The sequence below is a fragment of the Oryza sativa genome, chromosome 6 (assembly GCF_034140825.1).
Source record: "Oryza sativa Japonica Group chromosome 6, ASM3414082v1".
NCBI classification, from domain to species: Eukaryota; Viridiplantae; Streptophyta; class Magnoliopsida; order Poales; family Poaceae; genus Oryza; species Oryza sativa.
In genome coordinates this window covers 24,649,616-24,663,161 of record NC_089040.1, presented here as the reverse complement: position 1 = coordinate 24,663,161, position 13,546 = coordinate 24,649,616, and the positions used below count along the sequence as shown (strand labels likewise).

Genomic DNA, 13,546 nt, shown 5'->3' with positions numbered 1-13,546 from the left:
GCAACTGCTGTAAAACAAAGGGGCCAAATATGTAAGCATATACATGTCTTTTTGTCTCATAGTTAACACCATTAAGTCATTTAACATAACAGAGGTAACTCTGAGCTTTGTTTCAAAAACGAGGGCAAAATCACAAATACTTTAATACGAGGGCAAAATCACAATTGCAGTTCAAAGTAGGAGTAAAATCACAATTTAATATCATTATATTTTCTTGCAAGTTACTATTGGATATATTATGTAGGAGTGTTAGGGATGCCAAAAGTTTGAATCAAGGCATTTTACAAAATTCCATCCCACCCTGAGCCATCCGAAGACTCGCACAAGGAAGAAAAACATCCAGCATCAATAAGGAATATAAAGTTCTTCCTTAAACACTGGTAAATATAGCAGTGTCGATCAGCTGCCACTTACAATAACATAGTAACAAGTTTTAAGCAACAAGTGAAGCCTGATCACCACAATGTCACCACCACCATTCTGGCCAAAACCCCAACTTCCCAACAGAGCCACATACCTCTGTGCACCACCGTTGTATAGGTATATCAGACGAGACAAGGCGATCAACAAGGTAAAAGAGCAGCAGAGACCAGGCGTGCCCACCGCCATTTTGGTTCCCCTACTAAGTAATTTTAGGCATGGTAGTATATACGGTATGTGCACTGAGAAGTGAGGACGACGCCGAGAGCTCCAGCTTAGTCCCAGCCAGAGGCGTTGATGTCGGCCGTGCCCATCGGGTACGAAGGGTAGTACCGCGGGGGTGGAGCACTTGCTCGGTAGGGGTCTCCACCACCGCCACCGCCTCCGCCTGAGTAGCCACCACGGCCACCGCGTGAGTAGCCACCACCACGGCCACCACCTGAGTAGCCACCACCACCACCTGAGTAGCCGCCGCCACCACCACCACCTGAGTAGCCGCCGCCACCACCACCACCTGAGTAGCCGCCGCCACTGCCCTGGCGGAAATCTCTGCCGGCAAACCTGTTGCCCCCGCCACCAGACCTCCGGTTTCTTCCACCGTAGCTTGAACCTCCATAGTACGGCCTCTCTGCATACTGTACGAGCCAGTCAGGAACATCCTGTTTCGCCTCGGTCATCAGCTCCAGTAAGCCCTTCGCCAGCGAGTGGTCAGACTCAGTGAAGAAGGCCGTGGCTGACCCAGCCTTCCCAGCTCTGCCAGTTCTTCCAATCCTGTGGACGTAGTCCTCTATGCTCTTGGGAAGATCGTAGTTGATCACATGAGCAACATTTGGGACATCCAGGCCCCGTGAGGCTACATCAGTGGCAACCATTATAGGAGTGAGGCCAGTCTTAAAGGATCTCAGTGCGCTCTCCCTTTCCTACAAATGGTGCATGAACAAATGAATGTTGTGGTAAAATAAATGGTGAAGAGTACAGATATGATCTTAGTAGAAATCTGGGAAAGGAATTCTGAAGTAGCATCTGCAGCAGTGATAAAAAGTCAACTCTGTTTTTCTGACGACAGATAAATGTCATACTATATAGAAATGCAAACTGTAATTTGTTCATCGAGCCAAAGTAAGATAACAATATAGTTATATGAAAAAGTAGCTGAAGCATTAGCAGAGATATTCCATTCAGAACCTTCAGCTATTAATAAGGCAAATAATAACCTAGCAAAGAGTGGGAGGTCATGTTCATGCATGAAAGCAGGGAGAAATGCCTCAATCAGGCTGTTAACGAAAAATCAGACCTTATCTAAAGCTCTGAGTGTTTAAAACTCAAAACAGGTAGTCCAGTAGAAATTGCTAGCTAAAACTCTTTAAAACTCAAAACAGGTGGTCCAGTAGAAATTGCTAGCTAAAATGTCAAGGCCACAGAGATAAAGCCAGCACAGCAGACACTCCAAACTAGAATTGTGCAATATTGCTTGATAATTGCAGTGTTAGCGTGCTTATACTGTTGCAGTGTTGCTAGAGAAACAGTTAGGTGGTTACCAAGGACTCCAGGCAAATGCATTTACCTGCTGTGTTCTGTCACCATGGATCGCTGTTGCAGGGAAACCTTTGCTGTATAGCCAGTACCTCAGAGAGTCGGCCTCTCGTTTTGTCTCCACAAACACCAATGTCAGAGGTTGCTGCAGCTACAGAACATGCATGCTAACATCAGAAGGACGTTCTCAAGCAATAAATAGTAAACCTTCAAGCAATGGGCACCAATAGTAAACTAACATACCTTACTGTTAGCCACACCGACAGATTGCCTCTGTAAAAGATCAAGCAGGTAGCCTCGTTTCTCCCCGTCAGAGAGGAGTTCAACCTTCTGCATAATTAGGTCAGTACTTGAACCCACCCTCCCAACAGTGATAAATATGTAGTTCGACAAAAAGTCCGAAGCCAGTCTCTGAAAACAAGATCAAATTCAGAAAGTTGAATACAAGTCAAATGTATCACAGCAGATAAAAGTCAAATGCATTAGTTAAACTAAACTCAGATATACTGATCGTATATAGCTCTCTAGAAAAACATATATTGATTTATTGCAGAGATATAGAACATTTCAACACAAAATAAAGAATGTCAAGATTTGTGAAGTACAAAACCTAAGCTCTATCTGTTTTTTTTTTGTGTGCAGCAAAGTCGCTTAAAGCTTAAAAGTTGATTTGATCCTACAAAAACAAAGCAGTGCAGACACTCCACCCTTGATCCTACATTCCTACTTTGCATGAAACTCCCTTAGTAAATAAAATTTTCATTTACCTGAATCTCTGGTGGGAAGGTTGCACTGAAAAGCATAGTTTGTCTCACAGACTTCCTTGGCATGTTCATTCTTTCAACAATCTTCCTTATCTGAGGCTCAAAGCCCATATCCAGCATCCTGTCGGCTTCATCCATTACCAGGTACTTGATTGCCTCAAGGGAGACTTTTGATCTTTCAACCATGTCCACAAGGCGACCGGGTGTAGCAACAAGAATATCAGCGCCCCTCTCTAGATCACGGAGCTAAAAACAGAAAGCATAAAAAACAGTAAGATGGAAATTGCACAACGATAGAGCAAAAAGAGAAGGTATATAAACACAAAAGAAACATCCATCAAAGTTATATCTATACTTTTCAGCGTTGCATGAAGTATTTGAAGCAAGGTGGCATGCACAATTTTGCAAATTAAATTCCCCCAATATATTTATATTCATGCATGAAACTTAATTCAGCAGATTAGAGACGGTTAAATATGCTTCACAAATAGGAAACGAAACAAAAGGCAGCATTCCCAAAGAAACAAACAAAGGGTGAAAGAATCAATCACCTGGTTATACATTGGAGTTCCTCCATAGGCCACCACAACTCTAAGTCCAGTTTGGAAAGAGAACTTCTTGGCCTCCTCATTAATCTAAAATATCAAGATACAAGCAGACAAGTTAACCACAGGAAACAAAAGTATACATGAATCAGAATAAACATGCCTTCCAAGGATAAAATCAAAAGAAAACATACAAGTAAAGGAAAACATATACATCAAACAGCAGACTGCCAATCACATTTTTAGGACATATCCATGCAATAAGCCAAAAATGAGTTAAATTGCGCTCACGTAACATTTTCCAAAAGAGTGACCAATGAAATTACTTAAGTAGTTATCCTACGCCATATTAAATTCCACACATGAACTAATGCTGTTGCAGAATAGCTCCTTATTCTAGTGTCTATGCACAGTACCATGCATTAAAATATGCATACTAATGCACCAAATAACACTAGCTGAAACAACAAATGCATACAGGATCAACTGAGGGAACAGAACTAGCTCAGATAAATAGGTGCATAATCTAAAGAAATTCAGCACGTAGAAACCATAAAGAAAAAATGATCAGCATAATCAAATAGCAGCAATCCCTCAGAATCTGGCTGAAATAGTGCAAGCAGAAGTCATATGTGAAAATCAGAGAAGTGCAAAAGAATATTTGTTACACTCACAAATTGATTCACAATGAAACAGGCCCAGAAAGTGATCGAGGAATGAGTACTTAGGTGGTGTTTGGATGGGAGGGACTTATTTTAGTCCCTCTCACAAGAATTTTAGTCCCTCCCATAGGGACTTATGCTTTTGTGAGAGAGACTAAAATAAGTTCCTCCCATCCCAAACAGCCCCTTAGTTTACAGGATTGGAAACTCAAATATTTGCATTAAATGGATAGTGATTCTACCAAGTACCACCAAGATGCATCGCATATATACTTCTCATCCGCATATTACCAACTCACCAACTCACAAAATCAGAAAAGGTAAAACACAATGCACAAAACAATGAAAATAATTTCCAAAACTAGCTACCAGCACAAAATGCATCCTAAAATTCCAACAAAACTAAAAAGGTACTTACATTATCAAGTTCTTCATAGCAGAACAAAGAGAAATTTTGGTTAACAGTGTCAATGAAAATCACATTATCAAATGACTGTAACCGCACTCAAAGAATACTGAAATTGGCAATTGGAGATCTTAAATTTGACCTAACAGACAACTTGCTACTCTACAATCAGGAAAAAAATGCACATTAGTATAGTAATGCGGTGTTAACAATACAATATTAGGAAGATCAGGATTCAGAACATATTTGTGAAATAAAAGCAATTGAACAAATCGAGCATGCACAGTGAAAGTCATAAGCAACAGAGTCAACATAGTCTACAGGACATCGGTCGCGATACAGTTTGAGCAATAAGGAATAGAGGCCAAACACCCTGTAAACGAGGGCGCCAACTCGCAAAGCATGCAACGCCGAGCTGGGCGCACCCGCGCAGGCCGCTACACGTAAGGGCATGGTTCCAGAGCTTGAGCTTCCACGGGACGCCCACGGCGAGACATGAACCAAACAGAGCCACTTGCCTGACATATGCGCTCGCCCCGCGCCTGCATAATCTCACGCGACGCGACGCCGACACAAACCGAGCGGCAACCACAGACAAGACAACACAGGAGCGAACAGGTGCCAACATCGACATGGTGATGCATATTCTACTCAAACGCGAACACGAACGCGAACGCGCGCACCGGAACAGGGACGAGACAGACGCGCGTCCCACATGGCGCGACCGCGCGCCCCAACTTCGCAGCGGCGGCTTGTTGAGACAACACTCAGGGCAATGTCGGATCGCGCAAAATCGAAATGAAGAGAGCGAGGAAATCGAGCTCGTCACCTGCGCGGCGAGCTCCCTCGTGGGCGCTAGCACGAGCGCGCGGGGCTTCGCGGCGGCGCGGTTGAACGACGACCTCTCCCGGTGGCCGATTCCGCTCCCTCCCGCCGCGACGAGGCCGCTCACGACGGGGAGGCAGAACGCGGCCGTCTTCCCGGACCCCGTCTGCGCGCACGCCATCAGGTCCCTGCCGGCGAGCGCGATCGGCATCGAGTAGCGCTGCACGGGCGTGGGGCTCTCGTACCCGCACCTCGCCACGTTCCGGAGCACGGCCTCCACCAGCCCGGCCGCCTCGAACCCGTCCGCGGGCGGGGGCACGTCCTCGCCGCTCACCTCCACGGGGATGTCGTACTTGTCCAGCCTCCGTTCCCCGCCGATCTCCACCCCCGCCAACCCCTCCGCGAGCTCCCCCACCTTCCCGCCGCCGACGCCACCACCGGCGGAGTAGGAGGAGCGGCCGGAGCGGGAGACGGTGGACCACGCACCACCACCACCACCGCCCGGTTCGCCGCCGGCCTCCACCGACTTCGCCACCGCCGCCGCCGCCGCCATGTGGAGACCCCTCCTACCCCTAACCCTACCACCACCACCACCACGAAAACCCTCTCGACTTCTTTTGGGAAGGGGAGAGAGATCACCGAGGAGGGGGAAGGCGAAGGGGTGGTGGGTCGCCGTGTTTATGTAGGCGAGCTCTCGTTGGCTCTGTGAGTGGAGGTAGCGTGATTGGGAACCTCGCTGCACCGGGTCCACGAGCGAGGGCACGATCTGACCGTCCAATCGCGCGTCTCAGAGATTCGAACGGCTCAGACGCGCTCCCAACGAGGAACTGGGGATTCGGTAGGTGTTACCCGTTGTATGGGCGAGGGGGGTATTTGCGGCCGTCGGATTGGGAATGGAAGGGCATGATGGCTCCGCGGAGGCGGTGCCGGGGTTTCCCGCGCGGGGAAGGGGAATGGGCCCACCTCTGCTTTTCTTTCTGACACCGGAGAGGGGGATCTCTACGCGGCTACGCGTACCCGACTGTTTCGTACCCGCCAATTCTGAGACTGACATGTGGGGCCAAAGAATCCCGGGGGTTGCGAACTGGCATGTGGGTATCGGTGTTTGCGAGGTTGGTTTTCTCCTCCACCTTTCAGGCTTTCACGGTTTTTACCAGCTACTGCTGCAGTACAGCTGTACAGTGCAGCGAACTTCGAATCTTTTTGGTTGTACAGTCATGAACTTTGAAATTTCGAGTAATTTGAAGCTTTTAAAGAAATTCTAGTGAAGGGGTTATTTTTCTTTTACTCACTTATCTTAGGTTAAAAATATGGATGAGAAAAAAACATATGCTATGAGTAGTGCTGAGTGATACGAAGTACCAAAGAGAGATCAAAGATCGAACTAATGTTATACACATTGTGTAATACTAAAGTCGGAACCAACTAAATAATTTGGCGCTCAGCAATTGGTAATAAGTGCTATTTGGAAATGATAGTTGCAGTTGTGCTACGGCTATCAACTGCCTTAGAGAAAGCACGCTTTATGAGTTACACAATTCACAACAGTCATAACGTTGCCCGATAGTCCAACTACATATAGATATAATCATCATAGGAGGTTGAATAAGGAAATTTGTGTGTTGATGAATCAAAGTAGGAAAACAATATTGTACACAGACACACTAGATGCACCTTCCGAGTTCCAAGTAAAGTCGTCTCGTGAGAACTCCATAGCTCCACAAGTAGCAAGCATAAATTTTAATGTCACTCTAGTATTTTTCGTCGGATCAATGTTTCTCTAAATAATATTGATGACGACGGGAGTATTGAAGATTGTAAAAAGGAACAACAAAAAAAAAATATGATGGGCATGGGATGTCATCACATTTTTATGGACGGAGGGAGTATGCAAGAAAAAAATAGTAAGTACTTCAAACGGTAGCCATGGGATGTCACTCACATCCTTTAAACGCATGAACTTTCTTTTTTAAATGAATAAAACTAACACTAGAACTACTCACTCCTTCAAAAAGTCTGAGTCTTATTTCTTTTTCACCAAAACTAATATGTAGTGAATTCATTTATCATGTGATAAAACCAATAAACATATAACCAATAAGTACTAAAATTAAATTACTTCTTTGTTCCGATCAAAAATTTAATATGGCACAGTGATTATAAATAGCACACTTAGACTTTTAAAAGAACCAAATAATATAGACTTTTGGAAGGAGAGAGTATGTTGGAGAAAAAAATAATCTCGCCATCTTAATTGACCGATCTATTTGAACATGATCCATGAGAGACCAGATGCACCGTTATTTCGCTGCTATTCCGCACGAAGGTCGATCGTAGGCGATCCGGCGCGTTCCTTCATCAGCCCCCGCCTCTTCGGCTTCCGATGCGTAGTTGCGATGGTCGGGCAGGCTTTATTTAGGGGAACAGTGCAATTATTACTCGCGGAGTCGATCGCTGTGTTTGTGCTGTGCCCGAATCGTGCTAAGCATCGGTAGACGTGTCGAGCTTGGTGAGGACCGTGTCTCCGTGTGAGAGCGAGACGCTCACCCCCTTCTACAACAACCTATTCCGGGCAATATGGTCGCTGCAAGCGTTTCCTAGCTTGGAAGGCCGAATTTGCTCGGAACTTTCGTAGCTTGGCTGAGTTCCTAAGAGCAGGATCAATAAGAGCATGTACAATAGCAGACTATTAGACAGCTACAAATATATTCTATAATAAGATAAAAAATAAGAGAGAAGAGCAGCGAGCTACAGATTTGTAGTCAGCTGTAGCACAGGCTTCAAGACGCAATGTGTGTATGACAGTGGGACAATATGCTAATGGTATAGTAAGCAATTATTGTATGAATTGGCTATTAGATTGGCTATAGATGAATTGGAGTTAGTAGTTGGCTATACTATTAACCTTGCTCTAATACCGCCCGTTGCTGGCTATAAAATTTGCCATGTCATTTAGTAGGCTATATAGCATATAGATGTAGCTTGCTTTTTCTTCCTTGGGCAGGCCAAAAGCTGCATACACAGACCGTTTGTTGTCCAATCGCTATTTATCCTGAACAGCTACTAACCAATCACTATGCGCAAGCAAGGGTATGGCCAATTGCAGTAAATTCACCTAGTCTTGGAGGCTGCGTGCAACCGGCGCTAATATAGTCGCCTTGTTAAGTTCTCTGTTCTTGTTTCCTTCCGCCAGCTCAGCTTTTTTGCCATGATGGACATATTATAGCCGGCTTAATTCTCCTATTGTACTTTCTCTAAGAACAAGTATATGAGCTATAAGCCTACTATAAACTTAGGTGGAGGAGAGAGATAACAAAAAATCAAGGATGTTGGCTCTCATGCAAGAGCTAGCTTAACACAAGCTCCTAGGTAAATACATTAAATGCATAGGTGAGACATAGAGAGAAGAAGAAAGTTGTAGCCAACCTTATAGCTAATCTGTCACGCCCCGAACTAGCCCCGAACGGAACTAGCCCGTGACGCTCCAAATTAACCTATCAATCGATACCAGTCCCAGGAAACAGTGCTGGTATCACAGGAAGACAGAATATCACAGCAACAGATGTCTCTTTATTACAGAGTAGGAGTACAGTCATATTGGGCTGCGGACAGATCCCGAGCTCACAACTGCATTACAAAAGGGAAAGCGGAAGCCAAGACTTGGACCATTCATCACAGGCGCGACTTGGGAACTAGGCCGAAACCCTAAAACTCATCGTAGCCGACTTGCTCCTCGAAGAACTCCTCATCAGCAGGATCCACATCATCTTCTTCAGCAACTAGGGGGATTATTTATATAGACCAAGGGTGAGTACAGGAGTACTCAGCAAACCATGGGAATTAAGTGTTTAATGCAGGCTTCAAGGGAAAGGCTGTTGTTTATGCAATTGGTTTTATTTAAACTCCTTTTTGAAACAACTAAGTGAGTGCTTTTCAAACGACACGGATGAGACAATGCGTCTCGTCCGGTCGGAGTATGTGCAATCTATCAATCTTTGAATTGATTCAAGGTTGGCACCCGGCCAACGGCTTTCAAACAGCCACCCGGGCCTGGCTGATCCCATCAGCCGCAGATTTTCCAAACATCGAACCCATTCCACAACAGTAATTTCACAAGCAGTAGTCAAACAAAACTACGCTAGGAATCACCTCACATCCGCCTATGACCGTGGGCACGACTGTTCGAACAGTTTGTTAACCTCTGCAGAGGGGGTACACTTTACCCACACGACGTTACTAGCCTTGGTCACCTAGCCCGTGTGGATCAGACACGTCTGGTGACTTGGGGCTTTCACGACAAGGCATTTCAAAAGCCGACACAGGTTCACCATATGCCAACGAGAGGGGTCCCAGACCTACATCAGGTTAAGTCCCAGACCATACTGTGCCAGGAAGCCCGGGTTCTCCTCGGCACCACCCCGTTGAATCCACATGTCTCTTGGCATCATGGTTCTCCCGATTAGCTAGTTACTCAGCCAGGGGTGTCCCATTCCACCCATGTGGTCGCACTTGCCTTATGTTCGGATGAAATTCTAAGGAAACGGTCCTTAAGTGCAAGGCGGGAAACCGTACTCCCGGTACGTCCCCCGGTCCGCGATTTTGGAAATTCATTTTAGTTCGCAAGCACCGACCCAAGTGTCGGGTTTTCCAAGTCTTTTGTAAAACCCCAAGTTTTACCCATCGTTGGATGTTCTAAATTTGAGGGGAGGTGTCCCAATGCGCGTGCCTGTAGGCCCGTGCATCGAAGCACAACAGTTGACGAAGGTGGTTTAAGTGTTCAATAATTCAAGGAGGGTAATTGCAGCAATTAAGATTGTGGGCCGGCAGGCTATCTCGCAAGCCGCGGCCGAAATACTTGTGTTAAACTTATTCATGCAATATTTGCAGAAAAGAAATACTTAGATTTAAATTATAGGTGCAAGATGATCAAAGGTGACTTGCCTTGCTCGAGATCTTGAGCTTGATCCTCGAAATCCTCGCACTGCGGGTCTTCGGGCTCCGAAACTACACGCGAAGCGGGACAACTCAACAAACGGCGAAAATAAAGCCCTATTATTGACATCTAAACGTGCCATTAAATAGATCTCGAGATTTGAGGAATTTTGGAAGTTGAATGGAGTCAAACGGACATACGGTTGAGAAGATATTGAATTTCTAAGATTATTGGATTTTTGGTCTAAAGGAAAAAGGATTTAATTAAACCCTTTTGAAAAAGAAAAGAAAGAGGGAGGGGAAACAGACTTCCCTCGGGCGGCTAGGGCACGGCCCGAGAGAAAGGGGCGGCTCGACTGAGCTTAATGGGCCGGCCGGCCCGAGAAGGCGGCCCAAGGCACGCGCGGGAGGGGAGGAGAGAGGGAGCCGGTGGGCCGGGTCCATCTCGCGTGGTCCCGAGCGGGACCCGCTTGTCGGTGGCTCGGCTCACCGTGAGCGAGGAGCACGCGACGCGGCACTAGGGTTTGGAGCGGGGCGCGGTGCACGCGCGCGGCTCGCGGTGGGTGCGGATACGGCGGGCCCACGCGCAGCCTCACGGTTCGCGATGGACAGCGCGCGCGAGCGGGGCAGAGGGGAGCGGCGGACCGGGGTCGGCTTGACCCGGTCTTGGCCGAGCTGGCGCCGACGTGGCGCCTACGTGGCTGCCACGCGGGCCGGTGGGAGGTTGAAGAAGGCGCCAGCCGGAACGGACTTCGGACGGCGGCTGCGAACGGCGGGGCGAACCACGGCGATACAGGCGAAAGCGAGCACACCGGGTGGTTGCACGAGACGAGGGGAGACGAGCCAATGGCTTGGATTTGCCGGAGGGAGTTCGACGGAGGCAGATTGCGGCGGCGGCAACCGGCGGCGAGAAAAGAGGGAAACGACAACGACGCGACTAGTGTTCGATTCCTCCGGACTAGAGCATCTACGCGGCCACCGGAGTCCGTTTCTAGCGTAGGATTAGACGGAGACACTACGAGAGAGGCCGGTGACATGCGGGCGCTACGGAGCACGGGCGGCGACGGCGGCGAGCACACAGCGAGCGGCGGGAGCGGTCGGGGCGGCGCCAGCTAGCTACGGGGAGGCTATACAAGCTTCTACCGAAAGCTAAGGGGAAGAGGAGGAACGAGGAGGGAGAACGGGTAGGAGGCACTACCGTGCGGGGTGAAGGAGCGCAGTGATGATGGCCGATGGCACGGGGCGTGATCGCTCCGGCCTCGGGCCGGGGAAGAGGAAGGAGAGGGTGTGCCCGGAGTCCACGTCACGCGTCCTCGCTCGTGCCGGCTCCTTCGTCACGCACGACGACGAACGGCGACGGCGAACAGGGCAGGGCGCGGCAATGGCGAGGCCGAAAATGGGGAAGATTGGTTTGGGGAGGGGCTCGGGTTTATAGGGCGGCAACGTCGGTTCGGAAACCGACCTTGGGCGGCACTAGGGGGCGAGGGAGCTTCGAGGGGAAGGGATAGGCTTCACGGGCGCGGTCAAACGGCGCGGAGGACGGGCTGGCGCGGCGCGGCTGCTCCTCTGCCCTGGCGCTAGCTCCGAGCGGAGGGAGAGCAGAGGCCGGGCCGAGAGAGGAAAGTGGGAAACGGAGGGGGAGAAAGAAGGCTCGCGCTATGCCGGTTTGGGGAGGAAGAGGGATGGGAGTGGGAGGCACTGCCTCGCGGGGCAGGGCGCGGCGCTGGCGGCGCAGCGCGGCGCGGGGCCGGACGGCGCAGGCACGGGCAGCAGGCGGCTGACGACGGCGGCGACCGCACGGGCGCGCGCGCGCGAGGTAACGGCGCGCGGGGAGCTTGCCGGGGATGGAGCGGGGAGAGAGAACGGGATAACGAGAGAGAGAGAGGGAGAGCTCAGCTCGTCGTCGGCTCATGCGCATGCGCACGCGCACGCGGCGCACGGGCAGAGCGAGGGGAGAGCTGAGGGGGAGAGAGAGAGAGAGAGATGGGCCGAGAGGAAATCGGCCCACCGAACCTGAGGGAGGCACAATAGACTTTTGCGGAGGAATTTGATTTGGGAAGGATTTGGATTCGGGATTTGAATTTGACGATAGATCGGGGATTCGAGATCAGGGATTGGCATGGAGACAGACAACAAGCAAAGAAACAGATTTCGCAATTAGGGTTTTTAGAATTTAAATTTTCCCGCTAGGTGCCACGACGGAACGGGCGCTACATAATCCATTATATATGTTGGCTTTTGTTGTCGAAATGACAACTACATACGTCGAAGGACGTGGTTACTCAACAGTGGTTGGAAGGAAACGAAGTGTATTGAATTTTGAATTTCTTTCTTCGAATCCCCCTATTACATGGCCCTAGGGGACTATTTATAGCCCCACTACAGGTTCTTGCTACTAGGGTTTAGGTTGTACAGGGGAATTTACATGATTACCCTTACGAAAGGGACATTTACAGGGGTACATAATGTTATAGGAGCTCATGGGTCCCTGATGGGCTGTCTGGCGATCGCCGGCCCTATAGCCCTTAGGCTTGATGGGTCGGAAAAGCTTCCTCGGCCCTTGCGGGGGCGAACTTGCCATAGCGAAGTTGTCTTCCTTCGGCAGATAGTCTTCGCCTTGCACCCTTCGCCCGAGACGCCCCTGGCCTGGCAAGGCACTCGTGCGACTCTTCGCCTCATGCCGTTCTTGCTCCATAGCCTTCGCCACGGGTTTCGGCAGATTTGGTCGAAGGGCCTCATGCCATCCGCCAACAAGCCCCTCACGGGCAAGGGGTGAGATTGGAGCTTCGGCCGAGACCGTGCAAACCATGTGGTATGGTATGTGGCGCCCCCTTTCGACCGATGCTCCTGCTGAAACCTACATTATTCCTGCGAATGAAGTTTGTTACTTGTGCGGCTATTATTATTTTGCCGCGCTTCGCCTCCTGCGAGTGGTGGTTATATATTTTCTTTTCCCGGGCCGAACGGAACAGTGTTGGGCCTTCCCTTCGTGGGCTTTTTACTGTGCCGCTCAGACGGTGGGAATTTACTGTTTCGCCTACCCTTGCGACACGTGGCGCTTTATTATTGGTGGGTAGGCGAACGGTCGCCCGGGTAACACTACACCATGCCCCAAGTTTGCTTACTACATATCTGTCAGGAAAGGACCTATATGCTGTCAAATTATTTGTCAGCATAACTTTTCCCGACAGATAGGGTCTGTCAGGCCAAGTGCTGCCGGCAAAGGTCTTTTCCGACAGATAAATGTTTGCTGACATATAACTCGACAGTCCTACAAATGAATTACCGACAGACGGAAGTTACCGACAGATGGTCCTTTACCGACAGTTAACGGATTACTGACAGATACGCAGTTTGCATATATCAGTTTTTCTAACATATATTCTGTTAGTGTGCCCTGCATTGGGTTAAAAAAAATATAGTTCATGGAATCAAATCCTACTGATCTAGAACTGAATA

General features: G+C 48.9%; 1 protein-coding gene across 2 annotated transcripts; it reads right to left on the bottom strand.

The window, feature by feature from the left end:
• Positions 1–216: 216 nt before the first annotated feature.
• Positions 217–5,810, bottom strand: LOC4341457 (DEAD-box ATP-dependent RNA helicase 52A-like). Of its 2 annotated transcripts, none has more exons than NM_001421643.1 (6): positions 5,160–5,800; positions 3,269–3,352; positions 2,721–2,963; positions 2,197–2,364; positions 1,985–2,104; positions 217–1,340 (listed from the first exon to the last, which is right to left on the bottom strand). In NM_001421643.1, the coding sequence occupies exons 1-6, from the start codon at positions 5,706–5,708 to the stop codon at positions 696–698; spliced, it is 1,809 nt and encodes a 602-aa protein (NP_001408572.1). In that variant the 5' UTR covers positions 5,709–5,800; the 3' UTR covers positions 217–695. The 2 variants fall into 2 exon arrangements, with proteins under 2 accessions (NP_001408572.1, XP_015641986.1); XM_015786500.3 differs by having other exon boundaries at positions 348–1,340; positions 1,985–2,098; positions 5,160–5,810.
• Between the last annotated feature and the right edge of the window lie 7,736 nt (positions 5,811–13,546).